At 43.1% G+C, this 21,352-nt stretch overlaps 2 protein-coding genes across 3 annotated transcripts in view; one reads left to right on the forward strand and one right to left on the reverse strand.

Moving 5' to 3' along the window:
* Window positions 1-10,859, reverse strand: part of SRPK1 (SRSF protein kinase 1) — a 30,523-nt gene extending 19,664 nt beyond the window's left edge. Inside the window, exons 1-2 of the mRNA XM_033152541.1 lie at window positions 10,532-10,859; window positions 9,840-9,900 (exon numbers count right to left, since the gene is read on the reverse strand). Of these exons, the coding sequence (XP_033008432.1) occupies window positions 9,840-9,900; window positions 10,532-10,844 (374 nt within the window). The 5' untranslated portion in view covers window positions 10,845-10,859. The remainder of the gene's footprint in view (window positions 1-9,839; window positions 9,901-10,531) is intronic.
* Window positions 10,860-12,536: 1,677 nt separating this feature from the next.
* Window positions 12,537-21,352, forward strand: part of MAPK14 (mitogen-activated protein kinase 14) — a 29,417-nt gene continuing 20,601 nt past the window's right edge. Inside the window, exons 1-2 of one of the 2 annotated variants that reach the window (XM_033152543.1) lie at window positions 12,537-12,836; window positions 19,075-19,204. In XM_033152543.1, coding sequence (XP_033008434.1) covers window positions 12,721-12,836; window positions 19,075-19,204 — 246 coding nt within the window. In that variant the 5' untranslated portion in view covers window positions 12,537-12,720. The remainder of the gene's footprint in view (window positions 12,837-19,074; window positions 19,205-21,352) is intronic. The other variant, XM_033152542.1, reaches the window with a different exon arrangement.

A 21,352-nucleotide genomic window follows, 5' to 3' on the forward strand; every position in this document is an offset into this window, starting at 1 on the left:
ACAGAGTTGCCGGTGGTAGGGGGAATAGCCAAAAATTGCTTCCCTCTTCATTCTGTCCTTACTGACAGCTATGTGACACCATTATATACAACACATAACAGTTATTTTGCAAAGTAACAAATAAACCTTTTATAAAGTAACTGGTTTCATAAAACAATTGTGAACTACAGCTGTTGCGGGGTTTGGTGTAGGGATGTTCAAACAAAAATAAATAAAATAAATCAGCATACTTGCAAAGAGTGCTCATGTACACTTCTGGAACATTTTACACACATTCTAAACTGACTATTCCCTCCACACAATCATGTCTTGAAGATTTATTTAAACTCCCTACACCTTTCTTTGGCAAAAATTAGAAGTTGTAAATATTCACAGTTAGCCTAATGCGAGCAGAGCACATACAGGAATAAACACAAATCCAAATGTTAAACAAGAGTAAAGACAACTGTAGACAATGATTTTTGAAAAATCATAACACTACTCAATAAATCTCAAACCTAGAGAGGAAACGAATAACGATGAAATCAATGTGATCCCTCTAGAAGCCACACCCACCACAGCAAATTTCTTCATTAATTACGTCATAACTATGGGAACGCTGAATTGTTAAGGTTTACTAGATTGGTTTTTAATGACAGAATGTTCTAGGGTATGCATTGACAAGGAACTAGATTTAGGTAAGCCTTAAAGCTAATTTTCCAGGCAAAAACGCTATTTGAAATTCCCTGAATATTCTGCAATCACACATCTCTTCCACAAGCAGAATCTTCCTGCAGCAAAGAAGTTACTAGAAAGCCTTCATAAAGCTTTTGAGAACTATTCTGATCCTTTATCTAAAGGAAGTAATAATGTCTTATCACTGAGTGATGTTACAAAGACTCAGAGAGCTCAATATCTCTGCAATTAATTATTTCAAGTCCTTATACTTTCAAAATGAGAGAACTATTATTTGCCAGCGAGTGAAAAAGACCACATAACACTGCAGAGATGTGATTACCTTTCAAAGGCAATATTCTCTCTCTAATGTTTCTTGGAAAGTATGTGTACTTTTAGTATTAAATCTTTAAAAAAAATGCTCAATACAATCCCCACAACTGCTCCTGCCCCGCCCTCCTAAAATGTACCCCTCCTAAAATGCACCCCAAACAGGCATGGTAAAACATGCATAGGAGGTACAAAAACCTTATTTCAATACATCATTTGATTCTAAACAATGATTTATTCGAGCAAATTGTTACTAAGAAGAGAAACCAGAAAGCATCTTCTGATTCATTTAAACGATTTAGAAGTCAGCTTGTAAGCAGGGACAAAAGGCTGATGTGAGAGTTCCAGAGACTGCATTTCAATGAATAAGAAACAGACGGCTGTCAGAACTGCTACACTGCTAGATACACATCAAATGCTAACAGAAGCCTTGAATGAATCCGTTTTAACATATCAGAACATTTGGCAGACATCCACCCCAACAAGCACCTTGGGCTTCTGAACATCTACTTGCTTTTACAACCTAACTTCATTGGATTTGTTCTTAAGCTAAGTATCTGGTAAGATTACATGCTAGGGGAGGGTGACAATTGCATCAGTGTCCTCAGGAAGATTTATGAGCTTAAACAGAATTCAGAGAAGTCCTCACTGAGGCAGTCAAACTCCCTTTTTTCCATCTGGGTTTTAAAAAATGCTGCAAAAGGAAAGCTTACCTGCATGAAGCACGGACTCCCATTGATGAAGGTATCTCTGAAGTCGGGCCAACAGTTTTCGAAAGAGCCATCAAAAATTAAATGGCACCCTGGTGCAAGTAATAGGGGTACATAAATTGCAAGCAGAGGGCTGGTTCTTCCTGAACACAGCAAAGCTTTGTGCAAAAGCAAGAGAGAAAAGGAATTTGCCTCCACCACCTAGCTGCAGATGCATAGCACTGCATTGCAGGTAAATGCCTTGCAGCATCACTGAAGAGAGTTGCTCTCAGCTAATTTGCTTCCTGAAAAAATTTAGCCATGCTCTGGAATGACCAAAAACTCATTCTATTATTTTGATGCTGACCAACTTCCAAAGTCTTTCCAGATATACTAACTATGTAGCCTAACTGAGGTGAAGCTATGAGTTTCCTGTTCAATAATAAATTTCCTTCAGAACTTTGAAAGAAAACAGTATCACAGTATTGATTATATGAGCACAAGAGCTCAAAGTATTAGCTTCTCTGTGCCAGTAGGTGTCAATTATTTTTCTAGCTCTGCCTAAAACAATTCTATGGAAAAGATGGAAGACAATTTTCATAAAGGCATCCCAACCTAAACAAGAAAAGCTTCATGTCACATGTTGTTATTAAGAAATAAACAAACTGGACAACTGCAGAGGCAGGTGCCAGTATCATTCTTGGCTATTGTATGGTAATTCTGCAACATATTTAGCCTTTCAGTTCATGCTGGCATTTCAGTGATAAATTGAACTGATGAGCTATGAAAACCAAACAGCAACTCATCTGTCTATCTAAAAAGCAGTATACAGCTGAAAAGGCAGAGCAAAAGTTACACGAAGAAAGACAAATGAAGATGCAGCTGAAATACAGTCCGAATAAGTGTGGTCAGAGGCTCCGCCTGCAAACACATTCAAATAAACACTAATTTGTGCTGTAACATTCCAGGTATCTCAAGGTACACTGCTATCGCCTCCACCACCAACAGATCTACTCAGGAGAACAACAGAAGCTCTTGCTTGCAAGTGAATCTGCCTGGCTTCGGTTAGCCTGCTGCAGCTTTTCTTCTCAAACAGATCAGCAAAGAAAGAAGTACTACAGTCGTACCTTGGTTTTTGAACAGCTTAGTTCTTGAATGTTTTAGCTCCCGAATGCCGCAAACCTGGAAGTGACTGTTCCAGTTTGCGAACTATTTTTGAAAGCCGAACGTCCAACGGGGCTTCCGATTGGCTGCAGGAGCCACGCTTTGGTTTAGAAATTGAACGGACTTCTGGAACGGATTCCCTTCGACTTCCAAGGTTCGACTATACTTACTGTGAGAAAACAGACTGAAATCTTTTACAGCTTGTGAATCTGCTTGCAACTATCGTATTTTTCCGTGTATAAGACTAGGTTTTTTCCCTAAAAAATAATGTCCAAATTTTATATACGGGGGCCATCTCCCCCCATTTTCTTAAATCGAAGTCCCCCAAAATAGGGGTCATCTTATACATGGGGTCGTCTTATAGACTGAAAAATACGGTAAATGCTAAAACCAAACGGTTACTTTTAGGTAATTCCTTGGTTGCTCTGGGTGGGTGTGGAATGCATGCAAGTAAAAGGAGATACAAGAACTTAACCAGGGAAAAGAGGGACAAACTCTGAATACTTCCTCCCATGAAAACCAGATGGTGCAAAAACAGCCAAAGACTGGAATCCAATATGCATTTACACGGGATTAAACACCCATGTACTCAATAGAACTTTTTTTGAAGAATCAAATAACTAGTTCCACTCACTGAAGAGGGTGTGGGGCTTGAGATTCTCAAATGGCAACTGTCCCAACCCCTAGGATCTTTCAAACACAGTTTGTTATATGGCATGAGGCTTGCTGTTCAAAATAAAAAATCTACTGGGCATACTTTTTGGATCCCAGACTTGATTGCATATGCAATTCATATAACCAACAGTCCTTAACTAAGGCTGCCTGGAACTTTGATTCTAGTTATACATGCATAAGCCCCATTCAAATGCATGGGGTTCACTGGTGCAGAACTGGTAGCAGAATTGCCATTCTGACTGTTTCATTGAATAATCTAGATAGTCTTCATATATACATCATAAGTCATACCTTGCTTCTCAAACAGAATGCATTCCGGGAGTCCATTTGACTCCCAGAACTGTTCGAAAACCAAGGTGCGGCTTCTGATTGCCTGCAGGAACCGCACCGGATGTACAGCTTCTGAAAATCGTTTGAAGACTGGAACACTCACTTCTGTTTTTTTTTATCATTCGGGAACCAAAATGTACGAGTTCCAAGGCGTTCAGTAACCAAGGTACGACTGTACCGTCTTACAGTATGCATGCTTAGTCCTTTACTGTAATCTACATTCCCCATATTTAAATGTATGGAGAATGCAGTAAGGTTCATATTCTATGAAGAAAAACCAGTCAAGTTCTTGTTCTTAAAAGTTATAATTAAGCAAAAACTCTTGCTTCCTCTCCCACAGACCTGAGAATAGAAGGTTTTCTAGTCTCTTAAAGAAAACATGCCAATTAATCACTAGCTTTAGAACTACCGGTATAAAACTGTATGACTTCTATCACTGAGAAACAACCATAGGGTAGTTCTATTTTATCTATTCTACTTATACCAGAGAACACATACCAGATTAATTTGTTCATTTCTTCCTTCAGGCATTCATTCTCAGGATGAATGACACCAAACTGTGTTCGAACAATAATAATGCATAAAGAAATAAGGTGATGCACTCCCAACCCATCTGTAACCATTAACTGTTCTAGACAGAAATTCAGAGGAAACAGATAAAAAAATAAAAGGCCAATTAACATGTAGCTTCTTATCGCAAGGTGAAACAATGAACATTCAAGCATTTCATTAGATACCATGCTGATTTATGAGTGAAGACAGCATGTACTTCAAAGGTGGGGGTGAGGTGAAAAAAGCACTTGTATTCATGAGCATTTAACTCCCAGCAAGTAGGAATTTGGGGTTTAAGGGCTCTCACCCTTGTCTCTCTGTCTATAGGAAGCAAGACAACAAAGAAGGAAAAACAGTATTGCAGGAGTGTCTTACCCTCACGCTCCTACATATTTTCCCACTCATTCAGTAGTGCCAGTGATGTCAGAAGAACAGAACATATGACACAGAACACAGAGCAGACATATACAGATGGATCTGTGTATTAATGTTAAAACAATTCATGGTTGTGGAGATCAAAAAAATTAGACCCAGCACACAGAATGGCTGCATTTACTTAAAGGGAAACAGCATTAGTTTATTCTATAGCTATGGCTCAGAAGAAAATGTCATCTATATTGTTTTCAGAGTTATACATGCAAAAAAGTTTAATTCCATGGAGGTCCCTGATGGCCACATACTCACAGACCTCTAGGCACTCTTTCCTCTACGGACAGGAGGGCAAGTGGATATCTCCCTTTTTTCCCCAGTGCTCTCCATCATAATTAAATCAAAGCCTAGCTGGGATGTAGAGAAGTGTGAGAGCTTGACTTGTTACCAGCTGCTACTGTTCTGCAGTCCTTCTCCCCAAAGACCTACATTTCCTCAAAGCCCTGAAGTACAGGGATTTGGGGAACCTTGTGACCCTGCAAAGAAGGGTGTGTCATTCTCATTTTTTTAATTGCAAGAGGGGGAATGCGGCATCTCCACACTAACAAAAATGCATAGAGGTAGCAGCAAGAACAACAACTGCTTGCTTTCCAAGCTTCGGGAGGGAAAGGAGCCTTCATTGATGCATTCTAGCTAATGCAGGCAACTAATGCTCACAACCAATAGGACCTGTACTGAAGACATACTGGCCAGGCCTGTGGGTTATAAATGCATTAAATGTATTTTAAAAGGTGTAGGTAGTATGTAAAACCACCACCTTGGAACACATTAAAAAGCAGCAAGCCCAGGCTCCCACTCAGAGTACACTTGTCAAGAAGCTTCACCCGGTCCTGACTGACAAGTGAATGGAAGACATGTTTTCAAACATTCATAGCATACTTGTGTGTGTGAAGAGGCCCACAGGGTACACACACAACAAAACAGTAGTTCTACGTATAAGCACCAATGTTATCAGAAGGAAACCAATGGCCAGAAAGCAGCACATATTTTGCAGTGATCACAGGTTATAATCAAAGAAAACACTCTACAGTATATGTATTGCCATTTATCACCTCCATATTTGTCCTCTGCCTTGACTTGAATGCTCTCTTTCTTTTCTTTAAAGTGTATTGGCTTTTAGCCGAGATCTGATATTTGACTGTCAAATACCACATGCATTGCTGCAGCTTGTTGGTAACCATTTGCCTGGTTATGAGCAAGGCTTACCTCTATGCAGGGAAGCCTGATAAAAACTACTGCTTTTAGAAGACAGATGACTAACATTAGTGTGTGCAGGCAGGTGGGTTAGAAACATTTTTGTGATCTTTTGCACAATTATATACAAGTCAACATTGTATATTTAAATGTTTCTTAAACTTAAAATATATTTTGATAAATCACGGATAGCTTTGTATACATAGTAACATAGCTATTGCTCAAAATTATTCCAAAAAAGAAGGCATTAAAGCCTGATCTTTTACATTTATGTTTGCTGTTAACAAATAAGCCTATCCATCAAGTTCAGGAGCAAAATCTCACAAGCAGCAGCTCTGAGTGGAGAAATCCACCTAGGGCTCAAAGACCCATTTCTTCTGCCAACCAACTCAAGTGTATGAATGGGCATCAATTGGGAGTGGGAGAGAATGAAAAAGGAAGGCATAGGAAACATGCACAGATCCTGTTATACTTCTTCCACACATACCACAGCTGGGGAGAAATGGGGCTCTGTTGAAACGCATGGGGTTTTGCAGTTCAGTATATATTGTGTCCTAAGCCTAACTTCATTACAGCAAAATTCTACTGCTTCTCTTCCTCTATGATAAAAGAGAGCCATGGTTATTTTAAGGCTCTTAGAATTGCCAGAGTATTAGCCATCTTACATATGGAACATTCAAGACACGTTAACTGCAGAAACAGCGATAAACAACTTTATGTCAAGTCCTTGATTTTTTGACAAGAACGGAACATTTTTTATTGTTCTTTTCTACAAGCAATTAAAAAACCGGAACTCTCCCAGAGCACTAGCATTAAATGGGAAGCTACCTTGGCTGAACATGTTATAAAAACCACTCTACTTAAGCCACTATATGAATTTGTAAATAATGGTTTTGGGTTGTATAATTAAGTTAACTGTTGGCCAATTCTTTTAATTTTTAGTAGAATGCTTCCAAAGTGCATGACAGCTTTGAATACGTAGAAGAAAGGGCTTGGGAAATTTGGGGTTCAATTTCTGGATATTACTAGCTTGCCACAACTTTGCAGTAAACCTTCATGCAGTGGGTTATCACTATTGATTCACTCTAAATAGAGTAAAATATTCGAGACAAGAGACTACACTGAAAACAATGCTACAACTGTTAAACTTTGCAATCACAGCATGATTTCAGACAGCATAATTCCAGACACAAAAATTGCCTTGACTGTTCGGAAGTGACAGAAATGCTACATGGACAAAAATTAGTGAAGTGAACAATGGATGAGAAGAAGCATAGAGTAGGTGAATACAAGAAGCCACTTGACACCACGGCAGAATATTGGTGCACTTAGCCTAGCTCTATCTGGTTTTCCAATTGCTCAAAGGCAAATATTTCCCCCACTATTGGTACCTGAGTTAATTTAACTGCAGATTCAGATGGCAACAACAACAACAACAACAACAAATAACCATTTGAAAATGCAAAGGGGTTCAATTCAGGCCTATTTCAAAGTCAATAGGAAATTTAAAAAAATTATTAGAGCATTTAATGGCATATGATTGTATCTACACATGTAAGCTTCCAATGGCTGTGCAGTACAATCCTTTGAAATTTTACTTAGAAGTCTCACTTAAACAGGGCTTGAGTCTTGTAAATACAGTGGTACCTCTGGTTGCGAACGGGATCGGTTCCGGAACCCCGTTCGCAACATGAGCAGAATGCAACACGAAGCGCCGAATCTGCGCACACGCGCAGCATTCCAGTACTTCCAGGTTCAGCGTGTTCGTAACCCGTGCCAAACGCAACCTGCAGCTATCGTAACCAGAGGTATGACTGTAATCCTTCCCCTCCACCTCAAGTTAGGTAAGGTAAAGGTAAAGGGACCCCTGACCATTAGGTCCAGTCATGTCTGACTCTGGGGTTGCAGCACTCATCTTGCGTTACTGGCCGAGGGAGCCGGCGTACAGCTTCCGGGTCATGGGGCCAGCATGACAAAGCCGCTTCTGGCGAACCAGAGCAGCGCACAGAAACGCCATTTACCTTCCCGCCAGAGCGGTACCTATTTATCTACTTGCACTTTGATGTGCTTTCGAACTGCTAGGTGGGCAGGAGCTGGGATCAAGCAACGGTAGCTCACCCCATCGCGGGGATTCGAACCGCCGACCTTCTGATCATCAAGCCCTAGGCTCTGTAGTTTAACCCACAGTGCCACTTTAAGTTACTAGCTTGCAAAAACTTTTACTTGCCAGTTGCAGGCTACCAGAGGAGGAACAGAGAATTGCATTTCTATGTTCAGCATGGAGGAGGGAGCTTCCCTCTTCTAGCAGCTAGCTTGGTTTCTTTGTTGCATGCAGAGAGGGGACTTAACACCTCACTCCTCATCTGCCACTCCTCTTACTTCTCCACATGTAACTCCTGCTTGCATATGGGTACTTGGCCAGTGCTTAAACAAGGGATTACTTTCCTTAATATTCCAGGCTTAAAGAACTATCAACTCTGATAATTACTCTCACTAAATAATGCACATTCTCTGGCTCCATTTTCTTAATCTGAAACCACTTGCCGCTTAACACACACAGAACACAATCTTAACCACACTTAACTGATTTCAGTGGGACTTCTCAGTAAAATTTCAGAGGACTGGCCTATCAATTTAGTCCACCAACAGCAGCTACATAGAGTGCGGTATGGTCAAATCTCTTTTCGAGTTATAGTAACAGGGTGAAAAAGAGAAGAGTTCCCTCTTCTATGTGATATCTGAAATGTTTAAAGTAAGTTCCACCCTTCAGTTTGAGTGGGATTATTAAATACTCTTATAACAGTATTATACTACCACACAGAGAACATATTTCTATTGCATTTTAGTTTGCTGAATTTACGGGCAACTTAGATGTTCAGAAGTTAGTGCACAATTTTAAACATGTTTCAAGCTTCTTGGATCTACAAGGCCAGAACAGCTTATTATGACTATGAAAATAACACTTGAAATACACGGCTAGCCAGAACGGTTTGCTATACAATATAAATATAAATCTCAAACTTTATATACAGCACTATAGCATTATTTTTCACTATTACATCTATGTGAATAATTCAGTAATGCATATTTGATTTGTGCAATGTATCCTATATTAAGGTCACAATTCAAAATCTGCTTGCACCAGACTGTGGGGCTCGATTAAGCAGAGATTTTGCTTCCCCCAGCCCTGCCAGCCTCTGCCTGCAGAGTGAAATCGGCATCTATCTGCCAGTGTGGTTTCCCATTTTGCCAGCTGAATTTGTGTGCAGAATTGCTGCTGGTGGGGAGGGGGACTTTCTGGGATGGAAGACATTCAAGACAGAGGGCTGAGCAAGCCTTACAGCTGTCATGTGACAGCAGCAGGCCTGACTGCCAGCCAGCATGTGCAGCAAGGCTGCAGATGCTGCAATGGCCCTGTTGGACAGCGCCCAGGGCTTGGATTTCACCCTACTACGGTTTAAAATGTATATAAATAAATAATAGATTTGCTCCATTAAGTTTATCTACTATTTTAGATTAAAATATTATCCTTGGAAAAGGAGATGAGAATATTACCAGCAAGTTGATAGGCACCCAGTGGTGCCCACTTAAAATATGCACAAGATGCAGAAGAGGGCATATCACTCATGTGAGTTTATGTGCTTTTAACACTGAGGCTACCCTCAGGATGTAAAGAGTCACTTAGAATTGGAAAATCTGTAAGATTTCTCATTACCATGCAACCAAGGCTACCAGGCTGGCTTCTGCACATCATTTCAGGAAATTATTGTCACTGTCCACAACACCATTTCACTCTGTTTAAGGCAATAGGGTCACACTTACTTTCTCTGGGCTTTTTCCTTCTTGGCTTTAGTCCGCTTCTTCCGGGCTTGCAATGCTAGAACTAGGAAGAAATAGAGGGAAGAAAACGAAGGGGTGGGGCAAGAATCAGTAAGCTTTTGTTCAGGGTGAAAAAGAAGGGCACATTATTCGCAGCATCAAACCTATCCGGTTTATTTTGTTCCAAGATTAACCCCCTCTTCCCTAGAAGCAGCATTAATCCAAGAACGAACCAGATTCGTGAGACACGTGCTCATAATAGACTCACTGTACCCATATTATTTATATATATATATATATATATATATATATATATATATATATATATAAAAAATCCCCAAACACGTTACTGGAGGAGACAGGCGATTATATCACCCTCTTTTATCTCATACTGAGTAGCGGGGTGGAGGCCGAGGAAGGGAAGCCCAAGGGCCGTACATTTGCCAGGATACCCTAAGACCGGCAGTTAGGATCCGTGAGAAGAACTCTGCGAATAACAGCGGGACCTGACAAAAGGAAACCGACGCTCGATCTCGTGTGAATTGGGGCAACAACCAGGGACTCGGAGGCAGCGAGCCGCCAAGACCCAGAAAGCTGAGGCCTGACTAGAAGAGCCGAGGGGCCGAGCGAGGGCGGGGAGGGGCGGCGGCGGCGGCGGGGGGGGGGAGGTTGGCAGAGGGGCCAAGCGCACTCACCTTTCCTCTCCATGGCGGCTAGAGACAGCAGCCCCCGCGACCCCCCGCGCGTGCGCTCCAAGGATATTTCCTGCGCCTGCGCTGGCCGCGGGAGAGCCGGTCGGCGCGTGCGTACGACTGGTATCTTCGCCCGCCGTTGCGCGCGCCACCAGATCTCCTCGCCGCTGCTGTCACTTCCTTCCGAGCTGGGGCTCCCGAGGAAGGCCACTCCCCCTGGCTCTTCCAAACGCTTGCGGCACCGCCCCCTGCTCTGCGTGACAGGCAGGAGCCGGAGCCGCGCGTCAGGCCCCTCGCCCGCCTCCCCTAGTCCCATGGGCGGAGCGCATGCGCCTCGCGGTGTCCCAGCCCACAGCTCGCTTCTCCGGGGCTTCGCCGGATTTAACTAGGGCCAGGGAGGTGGGGGCGGCATAAAAAGTGGCGTAGCGCGTATACAAGTAACTGCGTGCTGTCGCCGGAGATGGGATTGTGACGTGCACGCCACGCGTTCTGGGTCCGGGCGAGTTTTCCAGCTTCACGCGTAGCCGGCATGGGAGGAAGAGATGTGTTCTGCTATGGACCCCTTGCGCCACCAGGTGGCGCAATGACTCGCAGCAACTAAAGTTAACGTTCGAATTCTCGAATTAACCTTTTTTTTTTTTACAATTTATATGACTTTGTACGAATGCGTGGCTTACTCAGTTGGAACTTTTATAAGTTATTTTAATGTATGCAGCTTATTAAAAATGAATTTAGTGTACGTTTGTTGTCCTCAACAATGGTTAGAAGCCAACATTTGGGTGCTACCAGTTCTATTTGCAAGAAACAGGAAAGGCAACTGTCTGGTGCTGCGTACGTGCAACAAGCAACGTTGCACCTGGATGGTGAATGAAAGCAGCCTAGCTTGTCACTGAAGATAGTGACAAATAGCTTTCTGGTTGGAAAGGTTGGACAGTCCTGCAAAGTGGACCTGTTGTAAGCAAAAAATGGCTTATCTTCTGAGTTTATGCCAATAAAACTCAGAAACTTAAAGCTTACAACATACCTAGCATAGGAATCTAAGCAATAAAGGATCAGTAGTCACAGCTAATTTATCTGGCTTGTCAGGGAAAAGGGGGGGGGCGTGTAGAAACAGAACGAAGGTAAAATTTACATCCATTGCTGCACGCACTTTTGCCTCAGGGTCTGCCCACCGCGAATATGGCCCCCAGAAGTTGGTCCAAGAAGGGAATGCAGCCCATGAGCTAGAAAATGGCCCCTCATCCCGCATTAATCAATAACAAGGAAGACTGTGTTGCTAGCTACCACAATTTACTAGCTGAGGACTGTAACTCTAAATGGTTGCTATGAAAAGAACTGCATTCCAATGATTATTTGTTAACAAACGTTATTATTACAACTGCAAGCACAAAACAGCTAATGCGCTTCTTCCCCGGGGGCACAGAAAGAACGGGATGAGGAAGTCACAAGGTGGCGGGGTGTGAGTCTTCCTTCCGAGAAGGCACCTGTCCAGGTTCCCGCTGCCCTTTAAGAAGCAGCACCTGCAAGCCTTAAACCCTGGCCGGCATCACGCTCCACCCTTCCTCTTCCTCCTCCTCCTTCCTTCTCGCCTCCTTCCAGATCTCGCGAGACGCTCCTCTCTTTCTGGTTGCGCTCATCATAGGGCTCTGGAGCTGGGTTCCATATTGGGGCATCGCCTCAAATCTCTTTCCGCGCCCTGGGTCTCGCGAGACCTCTGCAATCGGGGACTTTAGGAAGAGGTCGGGAGAAGTCAGGCGGCTGCAGCAGCTGCTCCTCCTCCTCGTCTCCGCCGCCGCTGCTGCTTGGCTTTGCTCCCCCCACCGCTCCGCTCAGTGCAAGCTCTGCTCTCCTCAGGGGGACCCCTCGCGCCCACCTGTTAGGCTCCCTGACTTGGGGTTGTGCAGGAGGCCGCAGGGTTGCTTGCCCCGAGACCCGACAGACGGCGGGAGGCAGAAAAGCCCCGCTTGGCCTGGCTTTCCCCTCCGGCCGCGGGGCGGGGTTGGGGTGTCTGCGGCTTCACGAGGCGCCTGGGCCGGCCGTGGCCAGTTACTGAGGCGGCCGCTGGGCGCGAGCGACCTCTTTACCCTCGGAGCAGGAAACCCCCTTTCTCCGAAGGGGGAGGAGCCAACGGTTCTGCTCGAGGGTCTCCCCCCCCTCCCGGCCGCGCTGGGTGGGGCGGGCTCGGGGTCGAGATGACCCAAGAGCGGCCCAAGTTCTACCGGCAGGAGCTGAACAAGACGGTCTGGGAAGTGCCTGAGCGTTACCAGAACCTGTCTCCGGTGGGCTCCGGGGCTTACGGCTCCGTCTGGTAAGTTGCTGCCGCTCTCCCGGGGGTGAGGAGGGAGGAGGCTTGGGGGAACTTCTCTACCCGCACGCTCCCTTATCCCCCCCCCCCTCTCACGGCCCCGCAGCCCTTCGTGCGTACGGGACAGCAGCCGCCACCGCCACCAAAGCCTGTCATTCTGAATGGGATGATTTATTAGCTGGGAGATCCCTGAAAGCGGCCTTAGAAGGCGGTGGATCTCGCATATGTCCACACCCAATCCTCCTTGCAAAAGGAAATCTGTTAGATCCTGTGATTCCGAGGGACCGGCTCTCGGTTGCAAATACTGTACTAAAAGAAAAAGCGTTGCCTGTTTGGTTCTCCTGCACTGTAATGCTGGGGCAGTGCAAGTTAGCAGCAGAAGTAGTAGAGGCGTTTGATGTACTTGTCCTCCGTCTGCTGCAGTGCCTTGATCTCCGTCACTTCTTCCCGTAACCGCTATGAACTCATTCCCTACTTATTTGGAAATGCAGAACCCGTGAAGTCCACAGTTGAGCAATGTCTCCAGAAACATCAAAATGTGCACCAAACAGTGGCTTTCTTCAAGTTCTCCAGTTTTTAACAGGCATTATGTTAAGCATCTTATGCACGACCCTGTATTCTGCTTTGTGGTGCCAAGATTATTGTCTTTGGTAGGAAATGACTTCTTGATTATTTTAGTTCCATTTGGCTTGGGAACTGCTGGGTGTTGAATGAGGTTTGTTTTTTTAGCAGAATCTTGAAAACGAACATAAAGCAATATTCTCGACACTGAACAATTAAATAACTTGTAATTAGTCTTACTATTTTTTTGCATTTTTATTCCGGCACTGCTTGAAGAAGCTAATATTTTCTTCCCCAACGCTTCTTTATTCTCACAAGTCTGTGAGGTAGGATAGGCTGGTATCTCAATAAACACCATGAACCTGGATCTCCCCCAGTTTCTTACACTGATCTTGCTGGGAATGAGAGTAGGGGAATAAGAGTTTACTTGCAACTGGGGAAGTTGTGTACTGAAGAGGTTGAGTGCAAAGCTGCTGAAGGAAAAACGGCTGGTGAGGGGTAGCAGAGATTAGCAGGAGAAGAATTTGTGATTCATCTCATGATGTCATAGGCACTATCCATAGATGTTTGACTTCACTACCACATTCCTCATAGAAAAATATGTATTACAGTTTGACTTCCTGGAGAAAGCATAGAAACTTATTCAAGAATCCAACAGTAAATGGATGTTGTCTTGGCTACAGAACCACTAAGCCTCTTGGGCTTGCTTGCCAATCAGAAGGTCAGCGGTTCGAACCTGTGCGTCCGGGTGAGCTTTCATTGCTCTGTTCCAGCTTCTGCCAACCCAGCAGTTCAAAAGCCAGGGACGTCTTAGCCATTGAGGCTACTGGCGCAAGGCGCCATGGCCTGAAGAAGGCGCCTGCACCCTCCAGCCCCACCGGCAGTACCGCTCTCACCCACCTCTTCTTGGGCTGTTGATGCGGGGAGGCCGTCGGCGAGCCTCCCTTCGGCGCTGCAGCCAGGGCTCCCTGGATGGCAGTACCGCGCCGCCGCTTCGGCCAAGGAGGTGGAGGTGGAGCACAGCTAGCAGCGTTCCCACCCGCTCCTCTGTGCCCTCCGGCTGCCCGCCACGCCTGGCCCTGACCGGCGGAGCGCGAGTTCGGCGTCCACACCACGCCCTCTGGCTGCCTGCTGTGCCTGACCCTGCCCGGCAGAGCGCGAGAGGCACCGGAGGGATCTTCGCGCCAGGGCGCTGGATTTACTTAAGACGGCCCGGTCAAAAGCATACCAGTGCAAGTAGATAAATAGGTACCACTGTAGCAGGAAGGTAAACAGTGTTTCTGTGCGCTCTGGGACTTGTCACAGTGTCCCGTTGCACCAGAAGCAGTTTAGTCATGCTGGCAAAGCAATGCAAGTATTTTTGTATATAAAACGACATAACCATTGCAAGTTCAAGGTAGTCATAACTTCTTTGGTAACAAATACTTGTATTGTACTCATCAGACTACCAGCGTTCTGTGATAGTTTAGCTAGAGTTATATGTATATATTTATCTTATTTACATGGAACAGTAAACACTAGTGAATGGTTTGCAGTGAAAGTACAAGTCTGAGCCACTTTGTTCCTCCCTGCTAGCCCAGTCTGTGGCTTAACATTGTGTCCAAACCAGGGGTTGTGGTTTATTTCCTTCCAGACAAATGATCTGTAGCAAAAGTTTGTTCTTGGCTTGGGAGGAGCAAACTGGCTCATGTGATAACTGAAAACAAAGACTCAGACTCTGTGTATTTGTATTCTTCTGCAGCTACATAGCACCGTTCTTTTAATTATAGATATTAAGCCTATTTACTGCTTTAAACAAAACTCAGAGTTCTTGTTCTGCATTTTTTCATAGAAAAACATATCTTGATCTAAACTTTTTTATTATTTCATGTCTTGTTTGAAACAATATTTGACTTGCTTGTGTTTTGTCAGGTAAGAACAATATTATGAGACGAGCTCTCATAGGAGAAAGCAATGAAATTTTGTTTTTTAAACACCTACAACATAGATCCTGGTGGCTTCAGAAATTTGCATTCATTGATGACTCTCAGATAGGCAGGTGTGGCTCATTACACCATTGCCGTGTTAGGATAGGAATGTATACTGCAGAGTTTTGAAAGACCTTAGCCTTTTTGCTAGTTATTACTGCGGATACATCTAGTTATTGTAGTAATCAGCTTGCAGAATAATTAATGGTAATTCCACTGCCCTCTTTTTTGTCACTAAGAATCAAGTTTTGTGCCTGGTATCCATTAAGCAAATACACATATATCTCCATTCCCTCTAATATCAAGTTCAGGTGGTTGAGTGCCCATCAATTTTGGAAGCAAAATGGAGTCACGGAGAATGAAAGTAGTGGCCTACTTAGGCACACAGAAGTACAGTGGTACCTCGGGTTACAGACGCTTCAGGTTACAGACTCCACTAACCCAGAAATAGTACCTCAGGTTAAGAACTTTGCTTCAGGATAATAATAATAATAATAATAATAATAACAACAACAACAACAATAACAATAATCATAATAAATTATTTGTACCCCGCCCATCTGGCTGGGTTTCCCAGCCACTCTGGGTGGCTTCCAACAAAGATTAAAAATACATTAAAATGTCACAGGTTAAAAACTTCCTTAAACAGGGCTGCCTTCAGATGTCTTCTGAATGTCATCCAACTGCCTACAGCAGGCATAGGCAACCTTCGGCTCTCCTGATGTTTTGGCCTACAACTCCCATGATCCCTAGCTAACAGGACCAGTGGTCAGGGATGATGGGAATTGTAGTCCGAAACATCTGGAGAGCCGAAGGTTGCCTATGCCTGGCCTACAGGCACTCACACAGGACCTTCCCCACCTTCACTGGTTCACATTTAAAAGAGAGGTAGAACTGGGTATCATCCGCATATTGATGGACACCCAGCCCAAACCCCCTGATGATTTCTCCCAGCGGCTTCAGGTAAATGTTACGTACGCTCTGGGATGCGTACTTTTCAGGTTACGAACTCCGCTAACCTGGAAGCGCAACCCAACAAGCGCGCGATTTGCACATGCGCAGAGCGTTTTTCACGTTTTTCCCGACAAATTGTTCTGGTTACGTCCTTTTCGTGTTACATACTGTAACCCGGAACGGATTAAGTACGCAACCCTGTAAATACTGCTGTATTTATCTATTTGCACTTTGACGTGCTTTCGAACTGCTAGGTTGGCAGGAGCTGGGATCAAGCAACGGGAGCTCACTCTGTTGCGGGGATTCGAACCGCCGACCTTCCGATTGGCAAGCCCTAGGCTCTGTGGTTTAGACCACAGTGCCACCTGTGTCCCTGTTGAATTAGGGTTAGGTATGTGAACTAGCAGTTCGAAAGCACGTCATAGGGCAAATAGATAAATAGGTACCACTCCGGCGGGAAGGTAAATGGTGTTTCTGTGCGTTGCTCTGGTTCTCCAGAAGCAGCTTAGTCATCCTGGCCACATGACCCGGAAGCTGTACGCTGGCTCCCTCGGCCAGTATAGCGAGATGAAAGCCGCAACCCCAGAGTCGTCCGCGACTGGACATAACGGTCAGGGGTCCCTTTACCTTTACCAACCACGCTACACTATATATGGTGGTTTTGGGAGTGGGGGAAAGCATTCATTTCCCTTTAATCAGAATCACTATACTGCATAGCTATAAAATACAGCAGGGGAAAGTTTTGGGTGGGATGGAAAAGTTAAAAGAAGTTGTGCTTTTTTCTCATCATTAGAGACTCGAGCTGATATAAAGCTTCTGTTTCAGGCTGGGTAGAGCACTACTCATAGTGGGTATACACTGAAACCCTTGCAAGTCTTCCTGAAACTCCCATATACTGCAGTGAGGGAGAGGTATCTATATTCTCTATAATGTAGCATTCACTTTCATGGTATAAGTGAGGATGAAGCTGCTCACCCAGACCCCTGAGCTTGCAATATATGAAGGAATTTCTCATTTGTTGTGGCCCACTACCACCACCCAGTAATTATTTCCAGGCTTCATCTTCTAAGTTTGTATTGCTTTCACTTGTTCCTCTCTACAGCTAGCTAGGTCCAGAAAAGGAGTTATTGGGGGCACTTATGCATACTGTGTGTCTTACAGACCTTTGTAACATAATCACCAAGAAAAAATACCAGCGTTTCCCATTTTTGTTCAGATGCAAACTGCTTCTGTTAAAATACCCAAATAATTTCTGACTTGAATTGTTAGATATGTCTAATGTATGTGTTCTGATCTGAAGGATGGTGGTTTGCACTTCTCTCTAACTTAGTAACTATCACAAATCATTACATATTTTTTTTAAATTGTGTGGCACTTGTTCCAAGATCTTCAGAAAAATTAACATATATTTCTACTGTTTTCATCATGCCTTATCCCTACCCTGATTTCAGATTATTTAAGTCTATGCTCACAATATTTTTGTCAGAGAAAACTTGATTTAAATGCAAAAAAGGAATAAAAAGCAGAAGTGGAGTTTTGTTTGCAACTAAACATTTTTTTCCTGGCTCTTGCAACATGTATTCTGTGGTAAGGCAAGGTGCAGGGCAGTGCCATATTGACAGGGTACAGTAAAAGGGAACTTGTTCTTTAAAACAATGCTTCAGTATAAGCATGCTAAAAATGCCCCATCAATTCCATATTATGATCAGGTACCAAACATGCATTATTGAAAAAGCAAATACATACTGGTCTAGAGTCAATTGAGAAGTGCGAGTGGCTTCCAGCTTTCTGCTAGTGTGGCACTAGCCCTGCTCTAGAATGGAAAATTTGATGTATCAGTGGATCCTTGCAGAAACTCATTTTGCATCATTTATATCTGCAGGTGTTTCTACTAATTTAACACAAGTTAGTGGAATGGTGAATTGCAAACCAAATCAACTTCATTTATCAGGCATGTTTTGCCTTGCGCTCCACTCCCCTTTTTAAAAAAAGACTTAATATGTATACAAGTACCTATTTTCCACACTAAGAAAAACAATTGCTCCAGGTACAGATAGGTGCCAATGACAATGACACCAAAGTATGCTGTTGTAACCACTTGGTTGTATGTGTGTTTTAGGGTGAGGAGTAGTCTGGCTTTCTGATGGTAAAACTTGGAATGCCAAAAAAAATCTGCAAAATGTGTACCATAGGCAGTGACAGCTGTACCATACCACCTTCAAGTCATTCATCATTGTGAAGCTATTGGCTAACATCACCTGAAAATTCACTTACTGCCAGAGATCTTAGGGGTATTCAGTGCTGTATTTCTACAAACAACTCGCTTGGAGAAATCCATCATGTGTCTGCTAATGCTGTGACCTGGATACAGCGAGCACTAACTTCTGAAATGTCACAATATGCTGTTAAGGTTGAAATATTCGAAGTTACAGGAAGTCATTGCTATATCTTTTGCTGTGAGTCACTAAATGGTTGCAAAATTGTCATTCTTCCTTTATAAATCCAGCTGTAATTCCCAAACTCATCAATACATTCTTAAAACTCTTCTAATGATTCATTCTAAAACTTGTAAGTACCTTCACCTTTGTTTTCCTGCCTGCTCTTACACAAACCTTAAACTTGTGACTTATTTCTTCTTGAGCACAAAGTTATATTCACCCAGTGAAGCAGGATAACTATTGAATCATTTTCATTGGGGGGGATCCTATTTTAGTCTTAATAGGCATATTTAATGCTGTTTTTTAACTATTGCTTTTTAGCTCTGCCTTTGATGCTAAAACTGGCCTGCGAGTGGCTGTGAAGAAATTGTCCAGACCATTTCAGTCCATCATTCATGCCAAAAGGACCTACCGTGAACTACGTCTGCTTAAACATATGAAACATGAAAATGTAAGTTTGAGGAGAAAACTAGAAATGTACATTTCATTTGGTTTCAAATCCTAGGTTAGGAGTGAATCCTGGTTTGATAACCATGGTGTACTTGGTACAGATAAAATGGCGGACCATAGTGTAGGGGTTTTGTTAAAAGAGTAGAGGGGCCAGAGCGAGAGAATGAATTATTCCAAAGTTCATTCCCAATACCTTCATCTTGACTGAAAGCTGAGAAAATGTAACATGTGTACCATAGTATTTTCAACATACTAGAGCCAGTTGGTTATAAACCAGGGGTCAGCAAACATTTTCAGCAGGGAGCCATTCCACTGTCCCTCAGACCTTGTGGGAGGCTGGACTATATTTTGAAAAAAGAAAAATAACGAATTCCTATGCCCCACAAATAACCCAGAGATGCATTTTAAATAAAAGAACACATTCTACTCATGTAAAAACACGCTGATTCCCAGACCATCCGTGGGCTGGATTTAGAAGGCAATTGGGCCAGATCCGGCCCCCGGGCTTTAGTTGCCCTACCCATGTTATAAACTGTTTAAGAAGTTTCTTAGTTCTGATTTTGTGTACTGAAAACATCCACTGATCTGTGTGTATTTCGATATACGCATAGTGATAAGTATAGATTTCTGCAGTTGAAATAAGTTATCACACTTGGGTTTCAGCTGTGCACATGATTGAAAATATTGTATGCCTCAGAGATGGAGCCTGTATCATAATATGACTACCCTATATAATATCTTCACTTTACATCAGCCTTTTGGGAAAAGAAACATGAGTAGAATGAGTAGAACTAGTCAAGATGCCTGAGCCATGAATTAGCTTTCCTATTTACCATATGTGTATATTTGTGGGATTATTATTCTAGTGTGAAGCATGTGGTAGTCTTCTGGTCACATTTTCCCTACATTTAGTTTATTTTGTTTGTGAGGGAACAGAACATTTTTATCAGTGCTGGAGAGGTTTGTACTGATAGCAGTACTTGCAAATGTATGTTTTTAAAAACCCTCTTATCCAAATTCTACTTAATATGATGTATCCCTACTTTAAGCCTATTAAAAATAGGTGAACGTACAAAGTCATATTTTATGGTCTCTGGTATGAAATTACACGTTACATGTAGAACATGTGTAATGGAATCCTGAAAGCCCTTTTTAATTAGAAAAGTTAGTTTGCTAGGGGGTGATTAAGAGCAGATGAGTCACATCTCCCTTCCTCTGCCTTTAGAGTTCCAAGATGCATTTGTAAGGGCAGAGAGTATTCGTAGAACATAGTGATGGCATGCTTGTCCCCCCATCCCCCTTGATTACCCTATAGTACTAACTAGCCAGTGAGCTATTTAGCTAGCTGACACTGACTTCAGTACTTAGTTTAGTTGAAATACTACCACCAAATTACCTAGACTTGTACCCAGTGGCCACATTCAAATGAGAGATGAACAAGCCTTTTGTCCAAACATGCAGCCACTTTGTTTCTCTAGGTTGTCTTCAGTTAACTATGGATTTCCATTACGTCTGAGCTCATAACCTATAGTTAACTTCTTTTGAACAGGGCAGGATATCAAGCCATGCTTTGAAGTTAGAACTCGTATTGTGGCTTGTTCTGAAGCTGGTAACAAAAGCCTCCATTTTAGAGCTGTTGAGAAACTATACTTGCACAGTCCCTGACTTGTTTACTCGTACAGCAAGGAGAGGGAAGAGTTTACATGTGCACCCACAAGGTTCATTTATATCTCATCTTATTAAGCTGAGATACGATTGTGTGCACCAACCCAGTGTGTATCACTGCATATTTACCTAGGAGGTAGCGCTGAGCTATTCAATATGCTTACACCCCTTGTTTTTGAAAAAATAAGTAGCAGTTATGCTTTTAAAAAATCAATTGTCGATTCTTTTCATTAAGGAAAATAGTTTACAACGAAAACAGTGATCTGGAGCCAAAGATGAAGCAGGAGGAGTCCATGCATGCAACATGATTTTGCTCTCTGATATTTTTCAACATGCCACATTACAAGATATTTGAAAGTTGCCAGATTTAAAGGAACTATTTTGAGTTTGCATCTGTGTAAGGATAAAAGTCTTATTTATCTGCAAGTCCATGTGTTCATGTAGTAGGCACTTTGAATTGGGACAGTGTATATATGTGAGTTGG

This window comes from Lacerta agilis, chromosome 6, assembly GCF_009819535.1.
Source record: "Lacerta agilis isolate rLacAgi1 chromosome 6, rLacAgi1.pri, whole genome shotgun sequence".
Classification (NCBI taxonomy): domain Eukaryota; kingdom Metazoa; phylum Chordata; class Lepidosauria; order Squamata; family Lacertidae; genus Lacerta; species Lacerta agilis.